The sequence below is a fragment of the Pseudopodoces humilis genome, chromosome 7 (assembly GCF_049639895.1).
Source record: "Pseudopodoces humilis isolate 2021_Gansu_Grassland_sample_001 chromosome 7, ASM4963989v1, whole genome shotgun sequence".
NCBI lineage: Eukaryota > Metazoa > Chordata > Aves > Passeriformes > Paridae > Pseudopodoces > Pseudopodoces humilis.
In genome coordinates, this window is record NC_142206.1 from 2123579 (window position 1) to 2148989 (window position 25411).

Consider the following 25411-nt stretch of genomic DNA (forward strand, 5'->3'; position numbering starts at 1 on the left):
GCTCTACTCAAACAATAGTGGCAGAGGCACTGACTGGCTCCACCAACACCAGATCAGCTTTCAACAGCTGCCTTCCAAAACTGTGTCTCTCCCCTTCACCCACAATTCCCACCTCTGAGCCAGTTCTCCCTGGCTGGAGCATGGCAGGAGTCAACCCAAACCCTCACATTCCCACCTTTGATTCCTGCTGCTTTACTTTTTCTTTTTTTTTCCTGTAATCTTGATTATGGTGGGCAATGTAACTTTGTTTTCAACATGAACTCAAGCAGTGATCCCGGGGGTGACACACTGTGGAAATTTAATTATTAGCTCGGCATGTCACTGGGCAGTATGGCACATAGCCAGCTAAAGGAGCATAAAATACTTGTAAAATGACAAATAAAGCTTCTTATCTGATGTTTGAAACCTGATCACTCTGTAGTCCATGGTGAAAGTGTCCCAGGGCACTGACCAGCACTGAGTTCTGGCTCTGAACCCCTAACACAGAGATAACCAAACCCCCTGCTCCCAACAGCTGGAAACCCAATGCTCCTGCTGCCAGGATCTCTTTTCAAGGAGATTGTTGCCCTTTGAGTTGAATTTTTGTTGAAATCTAAGGAAAAATGGTTGACCTCAGGGATCAGGAAAATTTTGAGCTGTCTTCTGAAGCAGCAGCACCAGAGTAAAACAGGTTTCTCCCTCCACGCTCCTGGTTCCCCGCTTTGTCTTCACAAACCGCGATGCCAGGTGTTGCACACAAACTCAAAAGAAGACTGGAGCATTTATCCATGAGTGTGTGCATCTGTACAGATCTAATTTAGCCAGAGAGGCAAATATTGCCCAGTGGAGGAAGCTGTAGTAAAAATGGTGCATGACAAGTGCTGTTTACTGCATCCTGTATCCCCACTTGGACTCTGTGGCAGCAGATCAGCTCTCTTAATCATACACATTGCTGTAGTAGTCACCAAAATGAGTAAAAGCACATTTGCTTCAAAGAAATCCAGGCCTAGACTGCTCTTTATAAACATTCTTAGACACAAATTACGTTCTTGATTGAAAATTTGGCTCTGCCACGTTTTGCTCCTGGTTTCAATGGGAGGCAGCATTGCAAGTGCTCTACGCCTCTGGGAGGCAGAGCTTTTAAGGTTAATTGACATCCAATTTATGCACCTCAGCAATCATATCCAGTGATCAGCACAGCACAGGAGTAGTAAAGTTTTATTTGCAATTTCAGCTGTAAAGCTTAAAGCTATCAAGTACAACAAATTATGTTTAGTATCTTCCTGTAACTGCCCAATAATCCAAAATTCCCAGGCAAAGCTTATCAGTGACAGTATTTTCCACTGTGTGGGCTGTGTACACCGTGATTATGTACTTTGGCTTGGTGCTGTTGCTGCTTCTCACCTCTTTTTCTCTTTTCCAAGCTGTTGGCTATGAGATACCTACAAATATGGTTTTTAACTCTATTGGATTTCCTCACTTACAAATGAGATCATGGCTGTGCCATAAATCCGTGCCGACCACAAAGGAAGAAACAGAATATTAACTCTTTTCATCCTGCTCTTGAATCTCACCCTGGAACACCAAGAGGTGTCTTGTTGCATTGTCAGAAATACCTCAGCTTTGGCAACTGGGCTCTGAGAGCCTGGCTACCTCCAAGTGAAGGAACACATAACCCAGCTGTGGTGCACGAGTTCCTGAGAAATCCAGACTGACTTGACAAGCAAAGGTAAAAAAAATGAGCCATTCCTCTGATCATGGGTCCATTTGTCTTACACAGGAAAATCAGACCATGGTATTTACATGCCCAGCACAAGAAATGCAGTAAGAGGCACTGTTCCACCAACCTACAACCTGCAGATGATAAACATTATTATTTTATGGCTGTAAAACTGACATCAGTCGGACACAATTACTGAACATACACGTTAACAGCTCCAAAACATGGACTCACGTCCCTAGTCCTTTCTTAAATCCACAGGAATAATCTAGCCCTATATCAATTTTAGCCTCTTTTAGCATAGCCTCAGAATTATATTTGGCATCTCTATCTGGCACATACAATAACTGCCAGCAACAGGAACCATTTCTGCATTGAGGTCACCGAGTATATCCACCGCTGGGAGAAGTCTGGAGAGCACAGGACACTGCCCGACTCGAAAAGTCCAGGGAAATAGGAAAAATATAACCCAGAAATTCTCGGAGCTTTTCAGCCGCATTTGAGATGAAGCGCTCAGATCTCAGATCAGAGCTTGCCCTCTCCTAACCCCTCCTTATCTTCCCCTCCTCCCCACCACACACACACACACAGAATCACTGGAATTGATCCTCCGGTTTAACAAAAGCCTCTGCCCGTCCCTTTCTCTGCAAGGAACGAGACCTAATCCAACTATCCCGTCCCATAGGAAATGCGCCAGGCAGGCAGCCCGCGGGTGGCTGTCTCGGGGAAAGGCACAAAACCCGAGCATCCCCCGCGCACAGAGAAGCCTGTGTTCCGCCAGCAGTAAGAAAGGATGCGGCAGACAAAGAGAAGCGCCCGGCTGTTCGCCGCTCCCGGCGGTGCCGGGCACCGGGCGCGCTCTCCCCGCGTCTCTGCGGGAGCGGCACCGCAGCAGGTGAGGCAGCCCCGCGGAGCGCAGGGCGGCTCCGGCCCCGGCCCCGCGCTCCTCCCGCACCCGCGATGCTGCTGATGCTGTGCTGGGCTGCTGTGCTGCTGCTTACCCGGCTCGGCGCGGGCGCTCGGCAGGACGGCCACGATGAGGGCGAGCAGCAGGACGGCGGCGGCCGGGCCCGTTCCGCCGCCCGCGGGCCGGGCGCTGCGCGGGGGCGGCGGGCCCGGCGCCGCCCCGGGGCCCGCGGGGCTCGCCCCGCTCCGCCCGCCCGCCCGCCGCACCCCCGCGCCTCGCACGGCCCCGCCGCGCTCAGCGGGCAGCGCTGCCCATCGCCGGCCGGGCTCTGGAGCGGCGGCCCGGCGGGCGGGCGCCGGCGGAGGGGGCGGAGCGGGGGCCCCGCATGCCGCCCGGGGCTCTGCCCGCTCGCCGCGGGGCGGGGGAGGCTCGGCGGCGGCGGCGGCGGCGGCGGCGCGGCCCCCCGGGCCCCGGTGCGGGGAGCGCCGCGGAACGGAGCTCCAGCCACAAAAGGCTCTCGGCGCCGCCAGCGCCGGCCCCGCCCCCCGCCCTCCGAGCGCGGGGAGGCGGGAGCGGGGGCGGCGCTGCCGGGGCCGCGGGGACCCCTCCGCCGCCCCCCGAGCTCCGCCGGGGCCGTGGGCTCGGTCCCCGCCCGCCGTGCCCACAGCGGCTCTCGGGGGAGCTGTCACCTCCCTCTCCTTTCCAACAATTGCTTGTGCCCGGCGCTACCTCTGGGTGCAGCCGTGCTGCGACCTGGCGAGGCTCAAAGTCCCTCTCTGCGCACTGGGGGAAGAGTTCCTCGCCAGCTGATGTCCCGAGCTGGGAGTCGCCGGGCCGGGACATCTCCAGAGATGTCCCTCGTTATGCCAGGCACCGGCCAGCACCGCCTCTTGGCAGAGCAGCCCAAGCCCGGCCGATCAGCGCTGGCAGCATTTCTGGGAATAAAGAAACGCGAGTGTATTGCAGGTGACCGAAGTGGCCGCTGCCTCCGGCACCCGCTGCGCACACACGGGAGAGGTTTTCTCCGGGATCCCCTCTCCTGGGCTCGCTCCATCACCCCCTCCCCGCCTGGGATGGGGCTCCGACATCCAGACCCAAAGGGAAGCTCCGAGGCAGAGGTTCCTCTGTGTTTTGCTTTAAGATACACCGGGAGCTCAGCACAAAGCGCACGAAATGCGCTGCGGACAGCCCAGGGGTGAGCCCCAGCCGCTGCCTCGGTCCGGTCACACCCAGCACCGGCCAGTCCATTTAGTGTTTTCTGCAAGTCCTATTTGCAGCAGAGGCAGCGTGAATTCTTTATTTTGGTATCGTCTCTTTCCTGAGCTGCATCCACGAATTCTTTTAGTTCCAGACCATGCCTGCGGGCAACAGGCAGTGATGGTGAGAGGAGGAGGAGGGAGTGCCAAAGTGGTTTTGGGGCACCACACGCTCCAGGACCCCGAGAGCTGACCCTCAAAGGCTGCAGCGAAGCTTACCTCAGCCTCCCAGCAATTCTGCTCTGCTGGAAGCTGTCGTGCTGAGAAATTCTTAGCAGTCAGGTTTGAGGTGGAGCAAACCTCAGCATGGGCCAGCCACAGCTTGACACCCTGGTACCCAGCCGCTGGCAGCATCCAAAGCCCTGACAACCCATAATTACAGATTTATCTCACTGCTTCAGCACACTCCCGGCGTCACCAACACAATTATGCTGTCCCATTTCCGGCGTTTTACTTTTCCCCCAAATCATTAATTCATTCCGTGCAGAATTAGCTTCCCCTCGATGACTGCTAGCGATTATCCAGAGCAAAGATGGCAGTTTATGATTATTATAGTGAAATGGAGCTTGCTCATCACTCTGCTTAATCCAGGGCCAGCACGTTTAGTGCAGGGCCCTCTGCTGGCACTTTCAGGGAGCCCTGCACAAACCTCTCATCATTTTCCTAGGTTTTGTCCTAACTTGGCTTTGTGATAGAGCCATCATCAAGCTGATTTTGACAGCACTTTTTTCAGTCTAGCTCTTAAGCATTATGGTTTTCTCTTAATTTTCTATTACAGTGTGTTGTGTACATTACATAATGCATAATACATTACATGTATTATGTATAAAATACAGGTTTAAGATTTAGTTGGTATTTCAAAAAATTTTAAAAATGTGTATTTTCCAGAATGAGAAATGGATCTTTTACAGCTACTGAAAAAAAAAAAATCACTGGGGTTTTACCACAAAACTGTAGTTAGCTACTTCCTAAACTTAATTTTTCTAATCCTGTTTGGGTTGGTGGTTTGTTTTGGTTTTTTTCTCTTTCCAGATCCAAAATTGCCTTGCTTGCTACTGCATGCATTAAGTCTTGCCTCTTTTTATGGGGGAACCCATAAGACAAGGATCTCATCCACAGATGAGAAGTGACTGTGGCCAGGCAGTGACTTCTCTGTGAAGCTGGTTGCAGGCCATGGTCTCTCTTTGAAACATTTTTCCTTTTCATGAATTTCTCACTCCCCAAATACAACCACAGAGTGGAGTTCAGCCTCCAGGCATCTCTGCCAGCCAGGTGTAGCTGCTCCTAACCTGCCATTTCAGGGTCTAAGGAGAAGAATCCATTCAAATGTGTATTTCAGCCTCTCAGAAGAAAGCTTTATGGTTCTAACAAAGATACTCATTGCTGTTCCCCAGGACAAGGGCAGGTAGAATTATCTGAGCTCTCTTGGAGCCCAAAGCCACCCCTCCTGAGAGAGAAAATGCAACTTCCTTCCTCCAGGTGAAAGGCAGGAAGATATAATTAACATTAATCACCGTCAAACCTTACCCATTGACTTAATAAGCCTTCCTGCACAGCAGGGCAGAGTGTGGGGAGAGGCAGGAGGGGCTGCAGCCTTGCCCTGGTGTTCCCAGAGCTCGGCACTGCTCCAGACACCACCTGCTGAATATTCCGGGCCTGGAGGGAAGTTACAGCTCTCTAGTGCAGAGCAGCACTACTCACAACCCTCCCAGAACTTCCACTCTGCACTACAAACCTGTCCTTTGCATTTAGTGGCAGGGAAAATAGCGAATTTTAAACCAGGGTTTGTCATCCTAAAGACAGTTAAAGAGGAAGACGACTTACGCATGTCAGCCTGTCCTGGTTCATTCCTTCCACAGGATGGGGAAGAACATGGGGGGTAGTTGGACATCCTTGCTGACAGAAAGCAAGAACAGAAAGCACTTCACAGTATTTGCTTTGAAAGGCTCTGGCTGCCTTTCCTTGTCAGGTGTTGCCAGAAGTGTGAGTGTGAAATGCACCAACGCCAGTGGCCCCATCTGCTATGGGAAAAGCGGGATCTAGATACCAACACGCATTTAAAAATCAACAACACACGAGGCTAGCTGTAAAGAAGGGAAAGGAAGCAGCTTTCAAAGTGACAGGAGTCTGCAGAATTTGGGCAGAGGTGTTCACACATCACCTGAGGCACAGAGCTGCAGGAAGAGCTTTGCAGAACCTGTGACCAATTGCACTGAGGAGTGAGCACTGGGACAGATCCACATCAGCAGTGCCTGGTATTTAGGTAAATTAATGCTTGCTGTCAACTCTGAAATATTTTGGTATCAAAAAATATACTGCACTGACACTTGAGCCTTTTACATTTCATTTCTGGCTGACCCTTGATTGCAGAGGCAGGCACAGAAACCACCCAGCCAGCAGTTTCAGCAAGCACCGCAATCCCACGGCCGAGTGAGCACGTTTGGCTGACAACAGCCCCGCCAAATGCGCCTTCCACGGACGCCTGGTCCCTACCAGGTGGCCATCTGGAGCCATGGACCACGTGGGGCCATCTGTGGCAGCAGCAGCACCTTCCTGCTGGCCGGGCAGCAGGAGCCACCAGCTTGGCACCAACCCCAGCAGCAGCAGCGAGGTGTCTGCTGCTATCTGGGCCACATCACCTTCCTCTAAGGTTGTAAAAGTGGGACATCCAGAACAAAGAGCCTCCAAGGTGTGGCTGCACCAAAGATGGTTTTTCAAGACCCTCTGAAGCAAGCCTTGAAAGCTAATAAAATTTAAAATTTCAGAAAGAAGCTCTGTTGAATGATTACGTCGGAATTTCAGAGCCCTCTCAGTGAGTCCTCATCATCTTTGCCTTCATGTAAAAATATAAAATAAAAAATAAAAATAAAAGCCAGCAAAAGTCATCTGCTGCAATATATATTTTAATTCAAAGTGAATCTTGACAGTAATACACCATAAATTCTTATTTTGACACTCACCAAAATAGTCACCTGGAAAACCCGCTTTTTGTGACAAAGTACAGAAGGCTTGGTCACATTTAAATCACTGAGAACTAGAAAGAAATACTATCGCAAACTGTAAGAGACATTACATCCATAAAAAATTTTCCCAGTCCTCATATTGTAATATTGCACAGTGCAATTGCTACATGGCGAACTAGTGTAGCAGAGAAATCCAAAGCAAAAAAAAAAAAAAAAAGCCACAAGTCTACAAATTGTTAAACAGTAACAGTTCAACCTCATTAATCAAGTCTCTATCACTGGGTGTTTCTAGAACAAGTCTTCCTACAGCTTGCAGTGTGATTTAACTTTTACTTAACACAAACCACGTTAATTAGCAGTAAAAACAAAAAAAAATTAAAAATTAAAACCCAAAAAAAAAAGAGTTAATACAGTAGCATATTTGACCAATAAAACACCCTGAAGTTAAAAACCGAACACAAGAAATTCATATAAAACCTTGCAAATCAAAGTAATATGCAGATATGCAATTCCATAGTCATGCAGTGTTTTATTTAAAAAAGGCATTAGAACGGTATTGTGTAAAAATGCTTCTCAGAGGATGACTTTTTTCACAGAAAAGGCCCTCGCCCTGAGAGCTTTTTTTTTCTGGAGATGGGCCCCAGACACTTGCAGTGACAAGAGTCCATTCTCTCAAAGTGGGAGGAAGGGGGAAAGTCACCTGGTGTGTTGAATTTAAGCTGTGGAGGGATCCCAAATATTTCACCCTTTGAAATGCAGACATTTTCTAAGATTACAACACACAGAAAGAGCAGCAAATCTAATTTGGGGCGCATTTACAGCAACCTTTTCCTGCGCAGGGCTGTGGTGATACACAGAGAACCGTGTCAATTGAACAAGCACATCAGCTCCAAACCTTAAGCACAGTAAAAAGAAAGTACAGAAAATGCATCAGACCCATGATGATCCCCGTGGCCCCAGGAAAAAAAAAAACAAAAAACCAAAACCAAGCTGTATTTTGTTGTTGTTGTTGTTGTTACCACGATACAAAAATCGATGTGCTCCGTTTGCATTGGTGGTTCTTGGTGTGTCCATTGCCTGCAATGGAGTGAGCACCAAAAATAAAGAAAAGGGAGGGAAGAGAAATATGCCTGCTGGACCACACAGCACGAGTTTGAAGTGGTGAATGTGGAACATCCAATTTAACTCCCTGTGTTTAGGCTTTACACACGTGTTGGTAAGATTTCAAATTCATCAGGATACTCCTAGTTGCTAATGTATACTTTATATACACACACACTTGTACAAAATGCATAGAGTTGATTACTAAAAACATCGACACTTTTGGGAAAAGTTAGGTTTCTTAATTTTCAGTGTGATTAAAAACGTACTGCTGGTATTTTCTTTTTTTTTTCTTTTTTTTTTTTCTTTTTTAAATGATCTAATACTGTTGTATTTTAGTTATTACTTAAAAAATAAATCAAATGTAGGCACATTTATTTCATTCAGACATTCATTAAATAAAACACTGCTTGTGTTAGTGGAGTAAAGAAAATGATTACCAGTTATTAGCTTATTGACAGAGTTAAACTCAAATGCTTTGCACTCTTATTCCAGTCAACATTGCAAGGATTGTATTCCAGATTTTGTTTTAAAAAAAAGTTAAGTCAAGCCTGCAAGATGCAGCTTCTTAAGTGTCTACACAATGCCAATATGAAAACATAAAAAAAATTAAGTTACATTAATACATCCACTTATATGCAGTGATGAGCTCAAAGTTAATGGAGATAAAATACTGATGCAAATAACACACCCCAAAAAAACATACGCAATCATCTTCCATCATTTACAGTATAGTAGTTACGACACTTCAAACATGAAAACAAAATAAAAACTAAAAAAAAAAAATATATAATTAATAAACCAAACCCAAAACCCAGCTTCTATTTCATGTCATTAGACTTGTACAGAAATTAGAAGGCTAAGAAAGAACTAGTTAATCACCTAATTTCACAGCTATCTGAAGTGGCAATCATTATATAGCAGCTTATCTATGATACATTCAAGATAAATGATACAATTTATTACTTGCCCATAAGCTAAAACACGGCCTCAGCTTAATACCTTCTGTTAAATCCCATCTCTACACTACAGTATACTTGAGGTCTATGAAAAAGTAGCTACCTTTTATAGGAAATGGATGATTAAGTCTTTGGTGCTGCAAAAGCAACTTCATTTGAACAAAACAAAAAAAAAAAAAAAAACTAAAAGACACACTTCCTAAGGAGGAAAAAAAAAATAAAATAAAATTATGCGAAAAGCATGTAATTTACGTCCCTGACGGAATGTATTAAATAAGCAAACACCCACAACAGGCTAAAACAAATACTATTCATGTAAAAAGACTAAAATCTCTCCCATGCATAAATGAAAGATTGCACACAAAGAACTCACATCTTTTTCAAGCTTCAACAGTAAATATTCTGCTACTAGTTATTAAATACTGCACGGTTTGCTCAAGCTAAGATGAAACCACATCATGGATCAATGAGCACTTGGCTTCTCCTTTCATTATCTAGTCAGTCATGCCTAACCTCACCTCTAAACATTTTATTATATCCAATTAGACAAACACTTTTAAAATAAAACTACTTAGGTTGTATTGCAGTTCCATTTACCAGTATGAAATACTGTCTTGTGTGTCACTACTCAATAGCTACTGAATCAACTTTCCTTAAGCACTACTAAAGTCCTGTCTTGAAGCTAGATCATTCTGAGGGGGGAAAAAAAGAGACAGCAAAATTCAGCTACAGCAAAACATGCTGCCTTCTCAATCAGGAAAATACACCCAATACTAAAATAATACCACACAAAACCCAAAATGAGCGTTACGCTATCAAAAAATCAGCAGATCTGAATTTTTAAGTGCTGCAGTCCTCAACATTTATATATAAGTAATAACATTAACAACCTCAAATATTTAAGGCACTATGTGTGGGAACAGTTTACAATGCAGCTGAGATTATTAGGACAACAACATTTAAGAGCAATGTTTAGGCCTTTTCTTTGCCCATGCAAAAGACACATGCAATGTGAAGAACAACAGCTCAACTTTTAGATAAGTGACTCAACATTTAAAACACCAAGATACGCAACACAAACAAGTTACCTCTACACTGTACTGCTGACACATGTGCATCTGTTGCTCTAGTTCTGTACACTGAATGGCTTCCCAAATGTAGACGTGTCTTGCACTAGTTAGAAGGCAATTTTATAAAAAATAGCAGGAGCAAAACCAGATTTCTGCTCCCATAAGTCACCTGTCTAAAGTTACTATATAAGAAGATAACATGACCAAAGACAAGTTATACCAAATGTGCAAAACACATTAAAAGTGAGTTTGTTTTGTTTGTTTTTTTTTTTAAAGCTCAAGAGTTGTTTAAATTGCACCCAAGTCTACATGATTCAAAAAAATAATTTTCCTGTTGTGCCATGGCTAATACGTAATAAATACCATGTTTCTTCTTAAACCAAGCTTCTGCTCCGTCGAGCTCTCACATGAAGGGGTACTGGCTGAGTTTAGTGGGGCTGAGCGGGAAGCCCGCGTAGGCGGCGGGCGAGGCCGCGATGTACGAGTGGGGCGGGAAGATGGGCTTGTACTGAGTCTGGTGCAGCGTGGGGGAAGGCAGCAGGCGGGGGTTGATGCCCACGGGCAGCTGGTGCACCATCCCGCCGGGGTGGCTCAGGCTGTAGGTCGGGTGCTGGAGCAGGGCTCTGGAGGCGCAGGGCGAGGCCAGGAGATGCGCGACGGGCGCGGCGGTGCCCAGCGGCGCCGGAGACGCGAACGGGAGGATGGCGGGCTGCCCGCCCAGGTGGCTGGGGCTGCCCTGGGGCAGCGAGAACGCGGGGCCGGCCACGGTAGCGGGCAGGAAAGGCTGCTGCTGCTGCTGCCCTCTCCGCGGGGCGAAGTTGCCGTTCCACTCCTGGAAGTGCTGGACCTGGCCACACAGACAGAAACGGGCAGGGCTTAGCGACCGCCGGAGCGAAGGGAGCAGGGAAAAATGGAGGAAGATGCACTAAAACTAGTCAACTTAAAATCAGGAGGATTATAGAGACAGGAATTATTAAATGCTTCCACGGAACAAAAAAAAGATATAGTAGCTATTTAGGCAGCAGCACAGACAATAAGAGATGGAAAACGGAACACAAGTTATTTTAATGCTCTTGCAAAGGGCGGAAAAAAAAAAAATAAAAAAGGATAAAATGCCATGCTGGGCTGTTTTAACAGAAATACCATGTATCACATGAGCAAGGTGCTTATTCCACTCTACTCAGCACTGGCTTGGCATCAATTGGAAGTGCTGCATTCAGTTTGGGCACCATAATGAGGCACAAAGAGGACAAATAGGAGAGAAATTTTAGAGGAGAGCAGAAAAAATAATAAACGGATTGAAAATATCTGAGACAACTAAGCAAACAGAAGTCTAGGTCTATGATCACAGGAAGATGTGGCAATCATTAATAGTTACAAAGAGAAAAGACTAGAAATCAATTACTGCCATTAAATGATGCAGACTTCAAACTACATAGGGCATCTACCAAAGAAGGAAGGATCAGCATAAATTTTTGCAATGAAAATAACGTTCTGCACTTTCTGCCAAGAGGCTGAGGAGCTGCAGACATTGTAGAGATTAAAAATTAATACCATGCTGATCATATTAAGGTTTTCTTAGAATTAATTAAACCAATCCTTTTGCATAATCATGCAGAAGGGGAGACTGTGTCACCCACCCAAATGTTTCTTTCAATCTGAACTATTCAAGTCATTATTGCTAAATCCTCTTATCTACATATAGCATGCTTTCATTTAGCATTTAACTTACAATATTCACAGTTTCTCTGAAAGGCTTAGACAAACAGGTACTGCTCTCACATTAATGTACCTCCAGCTATCTAACCAAAAGCTCAATGCAGCTCCAGCTCCAAGATAATTAATTAAAAGGGGCTTTAGCTTGATGTCATGTGTCGACTTCAGTTCTCAGCTACAGCAGACACGTTTACTGTGTTGTTTGGCAGTGATAAAAGTAACTTTTAAATTAGCTTTAGGTATCTTCTAGCATCGGATGGGAACTACAATCACAGTCTCATCTCCCCTCCAGCTTCGTTACCTGGCAGCAAAGGTAAGAAATAGTTGGGTTTGCTAAGCTCTGTCTCACCTCTGGATACTCAAACTAAAAGATTTTCATGCACACTACTGACAGAACAACACTGAGATACAGCTGCAGATTTTAACTGCACACTATGAGTGTTTTAGCATTTGGATGTAGGAAAAATAAATGCTAACACATTTTTCTTTTTGTCTCGTGCTTTGATATTGTGCAAGCACTGACAATTTTCCCAGTGTGGCTTTTCTGTTATTTTTCAAAATAGTCAACTGTTTTAAGAAAATGAACCAAAATGAAATTTACTTATGACTTGCCCAGTAAGTCGAAATCCGTTCTCCAAGATTTGAACGCTTCTTTAATCAAGCTGCTGAAAACCTGCAGCTGCCACAGACAGCAACTGAAACTGTGAGCATTCAGTTTGGAACTCAACTTCTCCAAATCCATGTCTGGAGCTTGTAGGATGCAACTGCACATACCTGACTGAAGTTTCCATGTTGCTGATGGAATGCTGACGTCAGTTTCTGCTGACGGTTTCCTACCGCAGAAGACTGGTTTATTCTTCCCAGGACAGACCGACCCTTTCTCAGTGGCTGGCACGTAGCATCTTCCAAGACAGAAATAAACAATGTTATGCTTTTGTTTTCAATATTCTCTTCTGGCAAAAGTTAGACAAGGTTTCATTTGCTTAAGCATGCAGGGAGAAATAATAACAACACCATACACCAATTAAAGTCAAACCCTAGCAGTGTTTAGAAGTGGTTACTACAGATTAGCAGTTGTATGAGTAGGTCAAAACTTTCATGTATATATTGAATAAATATATTGAATGAATACTGAAACTTCTTATGTATTAGCATAGAAAAACACCTGAACTGACTTACCTGTATTTGCCATCTGTTCCTCAAGATGTAACCTGTTTTCAAGTCTCATGGGTGGTACCACTACTGTGCAAACAGTTGATTTGGTTTCAGGGTTAACTGAGGCTCTTGCTTCCTTATTTTTATTGTTATTGTCTACAAAGCCATTTTCCACAAAGGGGCTGTCGTGTCCTGAGGAGTCTGAGCTTGGGGAACCATCCACTGTATCACACCCACTTTCCTGTTCGTCATCTGACATGCTGTCCGAAAATAAAAGTATTGCAATGAAGCAAAGAGATTTTCACAAAACAGGTACATTTTCTTAAATTAACGTATTAAATTTATAAAAGTGAAATTACTCAAAAGGTGGATAAAAATGATGCCCTGTAATTAGACAAGTAGATATATTCAAATTCATCCTACTCATAAATTGCAAGTCTCGGAGAAGAGAGATAACTTCTTTATATTAAAAATTGATGGAATATATGCCTGACTTAAAACATACAAGAAACAGCAGTGAATTCATGAATGCCTAAACATATGATCAAGTAATTTAGTGATTTTACAGCTCACGTTACATGTTCTTATTGCATGTTGTTTAAAACAGGACAATGCAAATAAAACCACCTATGGAAGTTGACTTTTTTGTAAAAAATACTTTAGTACTATGAGGGCCAGCACAGAAGTCTGAAGATTTAACCAACAGAATCAGGTAATTCTGAGTAGTTTTTTCAAGTAACGAATAGTGATAATGTGACAACTACTGAGTAATTAATTGTGCTTCTGTATTATTAACTTTTGATTCAAGTTGCTAATTATATGACTTAATATAAGTAGAATGCTACTGAAACCAGAATCCAACACACTCCTGTGCTATTGACATAAAGTTGAATTACCAAGGGGAATTAAATTACAGGTCAGCTCCTTACAAGTCAAAGAAAATACCATAAAATCGAGCGTGTCTTTATAAAAACTTATCTGAATTTTTGAATGGTTTGATATTAAAGAATATTAAAGGACTGACAATGCTAACTACCAACCAATAAGAGACTCAGACTTCCACTTCCTTGTTAATACATGCTCTGATAGAATCTTCAATTATTTTAAACAAACTTTTTTCTTTAGGACCTTAATTAGAAGTCATTTTGCACAATGAAACTGCTGAAGGCTCAAGCAAGACATGAGGCAGCGAAGATAAAAACATTTAAAAACTGTTCACATGAACAGTGCTCACCTAAGTGAGCCTTATTTTTGGTAGAAGAAAAAAGGCATCAATGTCATTAAAGACTACAAGATACAAAATGGGAAAAATCAAAGGCTGCAAAAATTAAAAAAAAAAAAAAAGTGGTGACCAAATCTGTCACGTACTACTTTGCCTTATTTAATCTTGCAACTCTAGAAGATTTTTATTCCAAAGGAAGTTGCATGCAACACGTTTGTATTTCCTGTGTGAACACCACTCATTCAGTATTCTAAAAGCTTCCAGTGCAGCAAGACAGATCTGTTAGGAGTGAGAACAGAGCAGTCTACGCTGTGCAACTGCAGGCCAGTAAATTAATTTTTAAACAGATCATTTACCCTCACCGGCTGGCAGCACAACAAAACTTGTGCATTTTTTAGTATGAACTGGGCCTGCTGCATACTAAGACCTTTCTTTTTGCTGAAAGGAGGCTGAGTTTTCACCTGTTGGATCTCTTGCAAGGAGAAGGGCTGGACTGCTCTGAGGAGCTGGTGCTGAGCGTGCTGTCGGGGCTGCTGAGGGAGCACACGCGGTCGATGTTCAGCGTGTTCTGGCAGGCTTCACACTCCAGGCTCCCTTTACACCTGCACACAGAAACACAGAAAAACACCATTCATCACTCACTTAGGTGCAACTGTGGAATAAAAAAGGGTCCATTATTAGAAAAGGCCCCTTAAATGTAAATTAACACCCAATTCATTGCTTCTTTTACATCCAAAGCAGGTTTTTAACCTTTTCGGTGTTCTTTTAAAATTCTACACTAAACAAGGAATTTTTGAAACCTACTAAATGAATACTTTTTTTGCTGAATCAATACTAAAACAAGAAAATTAAAGTGTTTTACTACAGCACTTCAGAGCCTTGAAACCTTTGACAAAGCTTAGATTTAAAACAGAAATTCCTCCAATTCAGAATTATTACAAGTAAGGATGAAGTCAAACAAACATTAAACTTTTAAGCTTTGCATGTTTCTGTGATGGCTCTGTGAAAGAAAACTCAACTGGGGGACAATACCCAGCACCTCCTTTTGCACCTAAAGGTTCACTTTTTCCCACTGTTAGAGAAGTATTACACACCCACAGGTATGTAATATTATCTACTGGATGCTACTGTTAGGATGGTAACATTGAGTATACACTCAAGAATATTGCTCATCAAAAAATAAATAGGGCATGACATTATGAAATAAAGAACCTAAAAAACCTGTGGTTTGAAAAGGCACACAGATCAATGAGGTAGATTTTTGACAGTGTTGTTCCCTTTCAACAATAAGAGTCCTACAGAGTTTACTTCCTGCTGAAATTTGATTAGGAGCACAATGTTTGTCCTTTTTAAACTCAGATTCATTAGCTGTGCTGATGCCTAGAGAGGCTGCCTGGAACAGAGGCTGGACAGAGTTAAAGGAATAAAGTGGGAATTTGTTAAAAGGCCTTCAAAGGATGCAGCTTGGGCAGGGCAAGAGCCTGGCTGAGGATCCACCCAAGATGGACCCAAGATGGGCCCTGGCTCAGGAGTTTCACACTTTGATAGGTTCTGCTCCATTTCCACATTGGGGTTAATTGCCCAATTGCAGCTGCAGGTGATGCAGTCCCATCCTCCCAGATTGCTCTCCTCAATTCGCTGGTGCTTGTGCTTTTTGGGCCTGTCCTTGGCTGTGGGGCTGGAGAAGGATTGTTGTATCTGCCTGAGGTGTGAGGAGAGCTTGCTGAGACTTTCTATGAAGCTCAGAGTTACTAATCCAGTACAGAACCTGGAAAATGTGAAAGCTAAAACTGAAGGCCTGAGTGCTAAGACAGCTGCATTTAAACCAAGCTTAACAACAACAAAGGCAGAGGCTCACTCCCTCAGCGAGTGCGTCCGCGGCGCGCCGTCCTCGTCGGTGTCGCTGCTGATGGTGATGACGCTGACGGCGGGGCTGGGGGACGCCAGGAACAGGGCTTGCCGTGGGCTGCTGGGGACACAGGGGTCAGGGGCCAGCCTGACCGAGGCCTCGCAGCAGCCGCCCTCCCGTCCCTCCGAGTTGAGATTGTCCTGTGCTTCTATACAACTTATTCTCTTGACAGCCTTCAGGTTGAGGATCTTTGGAGACATGAAGGCTGAATTTTGGATGTTGGTGTTTTGTAGGATGTTGCTCCTGAGAAGGGAAGGCATGGTTTGGGGTTTAGTGAATCTCTGCCAAAAGACCTGGAAACTGTGCTGTTTTCAACAAAACCAAAGCAGGCAATGTAGGCTAAGCCATCAACTTAGAAAAACACAGAGCAGTAAACACAGGCAAACATATTTGGCATGGATGGTTTCAGACATTAACAAAAAAGATACCATGTATGTAATATCAAAGACATCAACACTGAATACAGTACACTGAGAATTTCACCCTCTTATAAAGGTAAAAGCAAATGAAAAGTCCATTCTGGTGAAAAACAAACAAACAAAATTCAGCCAGATTTCCTGCTAAGATTCTCCCTGAGAACAAAAGCTGGTAGCCTCCAGATGAACCCTTTGCTTAACACAGGACTACTGACAGTGCCCACATAAGCCATACTTTGCTCCTTTTGGAGCATCCCACACCTTTGCCACTACTTTACATGGCACTGGGGCATATTTTCTTCAGCAAGCAGCTGAAGTATTTTTGGCTATCAGTGAACGATAGTTATAGACAGAAAGCCTGTTATACAAGCTCTCTTTATTTTCAGTTGTCAAAACCTGATATATCTTCCCTCATGTAAACTTAGGAATATCTCATTAGAGCTACCTCAGATATTCTTATACCTTCCCAAAGCCTGTAAAGACAGCATTCTACCATGATAAGCACATACTAATCAAAAAGAATTAAAACTAATCAGTATTGCAAGTATTGTCCCATCTCGTCTACTACCAAAATAACATTGAAAACTTGAGGAGAAGTTAATTCTAAGAGGAATTGTGTCCAACAAAGGTCACTTTTACAAGTTGTTCCCTTGCCCACCAAACAGCAAGGCCAGGTGCATTGCCTTTCAATGTTCTAAGAAATATTCTACCGACCTGTTGTGGCACAGTTTGTTCCTCTTGGTAGCCGCAGGCTGAGGCCAGACAACGTGTGCAATGCCCACACTAATTGGCTGAGGGGCAGACAAGGTTAACTGATGTGTTAGAAGAGGCTGTGGTATCACTGAGCTGTAGTGGGTGCCCTGGGTAATCATCTTCCTGAGGAAAAGGAAAGGCAGGTTTATACTGTGGGTCGTTGGCACCAGCACCCCTAGCCCTTGCTCCAGAGCCCAGGCACCGAGGTGTGGCACAAAAGCAAGAGGACTCACCCCCAGTCTCCAAGCCTCTGTGGGCCAGCCACAGGATCAGAGGCCAGAGATGTGGCTGGAGCTGCCACTGGAGCTACCTGCTGCCATGCAGGAACCAGGATCTGCTGCGCCTGGTTCGACCACGCCTGTCGGGAAGCACAGCAGGATTTAGGGACAAGCAGCTCACTGAAGTGACATGGAGTTCAGCACAGACCAGGAGGGGGACTGTGACAGAACTCTGCATTTAAAAACATTTACCAACTAAATAAGTAAGAGTTTTGCTTTCAAGTAGGCCAACCTGAGAAAGGATTCCTGCTCGAATCTGTAGTGGCTGAATTGCGTGGGCTTGGGTCACCAGTGGAACTGCATTATCCACCCTCAGGGAGAAACTGGTGGGTTTGCTGTGGTTTGTAGGAATTCCTGCCAGGAAAAAAAAAAAAACAAACAACCAAGCTTTAGGCAAATAGCAGTCTTACATGTATTTTCTGAGCAAACACAGAGGGCAATTTTAAAACATTTCACCATTTTCATAAATGTGTTTATGATCTAATTCCATAATTTAGACTTTCCAGCCAAACAAATTAACACTTAGAAGACTTTTGTGCCGTAACTTATCTGCACAAATATTTGAGCTGTAGCTTTCAGAAAGAACTGCCAATAGCTACTAGTTGGAAACAGTTTGACTACTGGGAAAAGGAACAACTTTGGCACAAAGTTCTGCAGAGCTAAGCATTTACTCTTTATCACAAACTACATTCAAAGAATTTGAAAGGAAGCAGGCAAAAGTAAGCAGAAGTGAATTTCAAAGCTTCTCAGAATGGACTCCTGCACACCTCATGTTCTGTACTTCCAGCAGGTTGAAACTCATTCCTCTCAGCTTTTTTTAGCTGGCAATGCCACATGTATAATGTCCCTCTGTAAAATCTTGTGTCCCTCATTGAATATTTTCAATAGAATCCATAATCCTATTCCTCTCTTCACCAAAATAATGCAAACTGTAGCACTGCTCACAAGAGCATGATACAAAAAAGATGCAACTCATGCCCTGTATAATTTCATTATTGGCACAGGAAACTAATACACACATAGCAATGCTGCAATGTTTACTACAATGACATTTTTTTACATAGTAATGTCAAACTATAATGAAAGAGAAATTCTTAAGAGATATTGCAAGAGAACAGCCAAGCTTGGAGATAATACTGGCTAGGAAAAAATATCCCTGAACACATCTTCTAACTGCACTTCATGCCTCGTGCTTTACTGAAAATTAAGCAGTGGGTAACTGCTAAAGAATTACTACACTAAAGTTTGTAAGTGTTTTGGTTGAGTCTTTTTTTTAATCTTTACAGTACAGGATGAAAGAAAGTTTTCATCTGATGTAATCCTCTCATGTCATAACACAACACTGAGTTATAACCATGCACTTCAATGCTTTTCATTTTGAAATGCATTTGACTGCTTTTTTTTCCCCACAGCCATCTAGAAGAGCAACATCTTAGCTCTGACAGAAGTAGAGAGTTTTAGCACTCCAGATATTCCACAGAGCAGCCAAGCTGGGAAACTTTGAAGCAATGCCAGATACCATTAATATCCCCTTTTCATCTGTGCCAGCAACTCATCACCTATGTGATGAAAACAATATATCCCCTTCACTTCAGCTGTAGCAGAATTTAAATTTGGAAAGTTATCATCATATTAAGAATACAGTACACAAATCACAGATAAAGTGTCTGCCTGTACAGTTTCCTTTTCTATAAATCACTTTATTCATCTGGGAATAATGAAAACAATAGGGTTGGTTTTTTTATTATGGAGCATGTCATTGTGTAAAGAACATATACAATTTAAGTAACTAACTGTGTGAGGCAGCTTTACATGACACTCCCTGGTCGATACTCAGACCTTTCCTGAGTTTCTGGAACCCAAGGTAGTTGCAGCTGCCACAAATAACATTACTGATAAAGTCTGCTGTATCTGTCTTTATCTGTAGAGATTAAGACTTCCTGGGGTTTAAGTTTAGGTTGAATATTTTTGGTTTGTTTCATTTCAGAATGCATCTAGTGTGATTTCTCAAACTTTAAAATGCAGAGGGAAAACTAAGGTCATTCTTAAAAAAAAAACTACTCCCTATAAATTCCATTACTTCAAGACCTAATCTCAACATGAAGCTGAACATCACCAAGACAAATAAATTACATCTTTGGAACAAAGACTATAATCAAGCTAAGTTAATAAGCAAACAATATAAACCACCTTCCCATTTCCATAAATGATTATTATTATGATAAGACACTGATACTCCCTTCATCTTTCCTGTTCCCTCTCAAATTTTATTTCACAACTCCCTCCTCATTGCTTCTCCTTTCACACTTTTTTCTCCTATTTTAGCCAAGACATAAATTTATATGTGTACATGAGCATATGAAGATGGGCTCTGGATTGCTTATATCATTTTCTGCAGGTGCTGATTTGCTGTTTCTTTCAGAAAGGTGAAATGTATCTGCATCTGACTCACACACTGATTTTTAATGACATAATTCAGTTGGTTTAAATATAAACCTTAAGTGGATAATAACAGAAAACTCAAATATTGCTAACAGCCAGCCAGTAACACTCATATTTTAGGAACTGTGACAATTACAGATAAATATACCTTGAATAGCTGGAGGACATATAATCAATGCTTGCTGGAAAACATCACTGCAACCAAACTGAGCAGTTCCTGCCTGCAGTGGAATCCCTTGGTGCAGAACTGAGTGGGCAGATGCAGTTAATGCCTATGGGAACAGATTCAACACAGGCAACGTTATTATGACTGCGAATCTACATCTCTCATGCACTTGTCCCACTACTTTATACAGTAAGTAACTAAAACAACTTCTGAAAATGAACATTTCAAATCCATTTTGGGCCACTGGAGGGCACCAGAATACAGCACTGGCAATCCCAGCTTGTAACTTAATTTGAAACATATTCTAAATGATTTGTTTAAGAAAACATTAGGAAAAAAAGAGAGTGAAAGACAGAAGGTTTTGCCACTTAACAGATGTCATCTTTTCAATTATTAAATTAAGTAGAAAAGCTACATTAACTGAACTTACAGTTAAAACAAAACAAAAGAAAACCAAACCAAGAAAAACATGAATAATTTCTTTTACCTGACTTCTTACTGGACCAATTTTGGTAAAGCTTGCAGTCAGGCTGGCTGCACTGCCTGAGGCAACTGATCTCATAAGTGATGTCTTATTGCAATTGCTTAAATCATACAGGTTTGATCGGCATTTGCAAATATCCATGATATGAAAGCAGGACTTCACCCTATCAGAATCAGAAAATAAGTTGCTTTAATCATCATTTCATGTTGTTAAAGGTAAAAAAAATGATACCCCAAAATAAAAGGAAAAATTCAAACCCCCTATTTCCCAGTTTCACAAGAATGGGATCATCCACACAGGTAGAAAAACAGAAACACTGCTGTTACTATGGTCACATCAAGCCTCTGTGATGCATATTTTAAATTCAATAAAAATACTGCTATTTCCTTCTCCTTGCATCTAACACCATTTTCTAACAGCTGTGTACAATCAGGAAAGACAGGAAATCAAATAGATGGATAAAGCTTGTTTTTTCAGTGAAATGCTTGCAACTTTAGGAAATCCGTGGTGAAATACACAACTCCAGAACTGCAAGAAAACTTTCAGTATACTCCACATGAATCAACAGATGAAAGGAAGTATCTGAGATGTTAACCTCAAGAGGAAATGCCTACCCCAGCCCCCAATGACTGACAGGAACTAGGGCTCCTCGTACTTCCAAAAATCACGCCCAAGTTTCCGCAGTGCTGGAATTGTAACAATCAAGCATAAAAACAACTTGGAAATCCATTGCTCTGTTACTTTCTGAGAAAAACAAAGTTATTCAATCAGTTTCCTTGACCCACTAGATGCATCTAATACTGCAAGCACTTGAAGGAATTTTCTAAGACACTGCAAAAATGATGAAAGAGTTGTTTTTTTTCTCTCTGACAGCAGGAGAAACAACACTTTTTATCCAAACGAATTGCAACAACAGAGATTTCTATGTTACATACTGGTTGCTATGAGGAAAATCGAGGAGGTGCTTCATGGTAACAAAAGAATGGTTCAGGGTCTCAGCTGGAGTGATTCTTAAATCAGCATCGATAAGCAACATTTTCTTCAACAGACTGACAAATTCCCTCCTATCTGCCTTCTCTGCCAACAGGTCACTTCCTTCCAAATCCATCACCATGTTCACCTGGCATCCAACAAAACAGGCAGACAGAAGATATGCATATTAGTTTAACTCTTTCTGGTATTGTTTTCTGCTATAAAATATTGATATTCAGCATTTTTATCACATGGGGTACGGTGGATTTGTCTTATCCCAAAACAGCTGGCTTGGAATTGGTGTTTTTTTTAGGCATGCACATTATTCCCCCCTTGCAACCTCCCCAGTTAAAAACTGCTGTAGGCTTTATTGCAATCTGGGACTTGGAATTTAAGAAGTAAGTTTTGGAATAAAGATCATGGCCTAACTCAAACTACAGAGTTGATCTTCAGAAAACGATTTCAAGCATGTATTAATGCCAACCTTGCAACAAGATTTGATCCTTTTTTTCAGGATATGAAAAGCAACAAAAAATTGCCTTTTCTTATTGACTAGAGAGGTATAAAGCTAAAGAAAAGTGAAGAAACAGTTATGTTTTTAAAAACAAAATTTAAAAAAAACTGTACTTAGAATTATATTGTTAAGATAACAGAATGATACTTGAAACCATGCAATAAACAGAGCAGGTTCCATATGCATTTTTTGTTTATTCTTTGCCACAGTGGCAGATAAGGTAGAAGAGAAAGTATACATTTTACACAAAATTCAAGGGTTCCCCCACCACAAGGACAAATTCCACTTTTTAACACAAGCAATGGAAAATGAAGATCTCTACTAAAAGCTCAAAGGGCTGACACAGGCAGACATTTTCCTCAGAGCAGCAGAGAAGAATGAATATGACTGAGACATGATAAATAATATTCTAAAAGGCATTCCTTTCAAAACCAGTAAAATGTTTTCAAATCACCAGTCATTCCCACACATTCCTTCTGCAGAGGAAGAAGGGTTTAATACTCACGTGCACTATATCATCCAAACTGTTGAAAATATACTTTCTGGCCTCTTTAGACTTCATACCTGTTTCTGCCTCGTGTTCTTCCAATGTCTCAAAAATAAAAAGAAAAGGAAAGCTGAGTTTAGAATCTGTCAGTAAAGGTCATCTATAACCATAAAGTAACTTGATGTATTTATTGACCTAAAAACAGTTATTTTTTTCCCAAATAATATCAGTTATATAATTGTATGCTGCTTTACTGGCTACTTTCGTTCTCTAAATCAAAAGACAGTAACTACAATATTTTACATCTGACATATCACAGTATTGGACTGAAACAATAGCCTATGAATCACACAGGAAGTGCTGAAAGCCTAGCATAGAGCAGTTTAATTAAACTCTGATATTTTTATGTATCACAGCTTTTCTATGATTGTATTTTACCAATTTCCTCAAACTCAGACCTTAAACCCCAAGCAGCAGCAACATCACATCGCTGTGAAAGAAATAAAACAAATACCAGGCAGTATCCCTTTGACTTCTTTGTCTTTTTTTTATACTTTTATTCCTCCACATACACAACAAGTGGTGTTAATATTTTAAAGACTTAAGTATGAAATAAAAACACCCTTGAGTGAACTGTTTATTAATTGGTATAGTACTTTCTGTCACCAATTTTCCCTCATCAACACAGACAGCAGCAGTAGGCTGGTGCTGCAAGAGACAAAGGTGGGTACTTTAGGGAAAAAGCTTTCAACACACAGATTACAGAAAAGCTCCCAGAATGAACTATTGACAAAAACTGCAAGTAACGAGCAACAGTCCATATCAAAACTCCTAATTAACCTCTGCAAGGTAACAAAGAGCTCCAGGAACTGGGGAGGGCTGTTTGCACCAAGAACTCGCTCCAACACGGAGAAGCCAGATGTAAAGTGTCACCTAGAGACCAAATGCTTGAGAAAGCAGAGTGTGGGATTAGCCAGGCTGGTGTAATTGGAGAAATCTTACATAACCCCAGTGCAGCCCCTGCCCAGTGCTGCTGGGGATTTACCAACTTACTGTAGGGACTTATGCAACTCGTGCTGGGAGCTGGGCAGCTGCTTGGTGCTGCAGAGATCTTCTGTCAACCCCAAAATGCTTCCTGAGACCTCTGTAAACCCAGGGAAGTTGGGCCATGAAACAACACAATTTTTAAAAGGTAAATTATTTGTGTAGCAAGCAAAAGCTCTGCTAGTGGCCCGAGTGCAATCATGTTGCTTAGGGAAATCAAGGTGTGCAGAACATAAAAAGTACATTTTGTTTTAACTTTGTCTGCACTCACTGTATTGCAGCTTTCAGCCAACAAAGGCTGTTTCAGCAGCAGATCTAAAAGAAGTGAGCTGTACACAGCCATGTTACTTCTTAATCTCCTTTTTCTCCTAAGAACTTCTGATCCTGAAGCCAGTTCAGGACAAATGTTGATAGAGCACTGTGGGCCTCAGAGACAAATTCCTGACATGACGCGAAAAGCAGCAACCAAGCAAGAAAGAGAACAAAACAGAACAAATCCACTCATTTAGTACATTTAGGCTTAATTTGAATTCCCCACCTGGCAGCCACACACTGGCCACAGCACAGCCTGGCAGCTGCACCTTGGGGAACAGGAAAAATGGAAGGGATAAAGAGCAGGAACTGGTAAAAACCACAGGAGATGCACCAGAGAGACAACAGTCTCGTAGTGAATCCTGGCTTCTCTGCTCACAAAATGTTGTGCTGTTTTCTACCACATTACACTGTTTACCTTTAATCTCCAACTAGAATATGGTGCATCCGTTTCTCTACAGAAAAATCTTGCAGTTTTCGTTCCCATGCTTAACAACTGCTCTCCTGGCAAACCTTGAGTCTGTGAAATGTAACGAATCTGAGGGGAAAAAAACAGAACAGGGAAAATAATTTACCTCTTGTTTTCACAATGTGATCCTCACACAGTTAAAGACTTGTAATTTCATTTAAAAAATTATAAAATGAACCATGCTCAGAGTACCACAGTTTGACAGCTACACCTTACAGAGGGGAGAAACCTAACCCTGAGCACATGGTACTGCTGTCTCCATCTCTAGAGAAAGCCACACACAAACAAACCTCTCAAGTGACCTATATAAGCAAGCTTTTTAGGTTGGGTCACAGCAACGAGGAGCTGGGGAGAGTGGCTGCTGTTACCTCCTCAACCCACTCAAATTCTAAATGTATTTTTTTAATTCTGGATAGGAAAATCAGTAGGAGTGCTTCATTTGCTTACAGAACTCTGATGGTTTTTAATTTTTTTTTGTATGTTCTCATTATGTAACTTAATAAAAATCCTTCCTGTTTGCTGTTTCCAGTGTATCAGTCTTTTACACATCTGACACACCTGAATTTCAAGGAAACATTCCATGTGGAAAGGGAGTGCCTGTACAAGCTGCAGGCAGCAAAAGACAGTGCTGTTGTCCAAGAAAAATCTACTGAGTGTGATTGGAATGAAGTGGCTTTATGCATGAAACTTTGCTCTGCAATGATCAAGATGCATTATTTTAGAAGATGATTTACTATGCATTTTGTACTACCTATCATAGTTGGTGATCGATTACCTAGAAAAGTTAATTTTGAAGGCTTCAACAGAAATCTGCTGAAACATGATGTGTTTTAACTACTGTGCATACAATGTTAACTCACTCTACAAGGGGGCAGTTATCCCAGGAGCAGTATTGCTTTCAAAATTAAAAACTACTTTGGAATTGGAACAATAATTGGAAATAATTGAAAACCAAGCTTGTTGCAGGTCAGGATGGAGAGGGTACATTTTCCAGCAGCCAGGGTTGAACTTCTGAAGGGCAGGGTCCCACACCACAGAGGGACTGCTGGCCTGAGCCAGCCAAGGAAAAGGAGGAGCAGCCAAGGAGTAAGAGAGAAGAAAGGGAAAAATCAAAAGG

The 25411-nt window shown here is 42.5% G+C and overlaps 1 protein-coding gene across 5 annotated transcripts in view; it reads right to left on the minus strand.

Annotated features, from left to right (window-relative positions):
- Positions 1-6744: 6744 nt before the first annotated feature.
- Positions 6745-25411, minus strand: part of HIPK3 (homeodomain interacting protein kinase 3) — a 68079-nt gene continuing 49412 nt past the window's right edge. For all 5 annotated transcript variants that reach the window (XM_014259012.2, XM_014259011.2, XM_014259010.2 and 2 more), the window contains exons 4-16: positions 24244-24363; positions 22488-22574; positions 21432-21616; positions 20500-20659; positions 19995-20118; positions 17637-17758; positions 17360-17484; positions 17088-17249; positions 15907-16200; positions 14510-14650; positions 12851-13086; positions 12446-12573; positions 6745-10802 (exon numbers count right to left, since the gene is read on the minus strand). In XM_014259012.2, coding sequence (XP_014114487.2) covers positions 10359-10802; positions 12446-12573; positions 12851-13086; positions 14510-14650; positions 15907-16200; positions 17088-17249; positions 17360-17484; positions 17637-17758; positions 19995-20118; positions 20500-20659; positions 21432-21616; positions 22488-22574; positions 24244-24363 — 2328 coding nt within the window. In that variant the 3' untranslated portion in view covers positions 6745-10358. The remainder of the gene's footprint in view (positions 10803-12445; positions 12574-12850; positions 13087-14509; positions 14651-15906; positions 16201-17087; positions 17250-17359; positions 17485-17636; positions 17759-19994; positions 20119-20499; positions 20660-21431; positions 21617-22487; positions 22575-24243; positions 24364-25411) is intronic.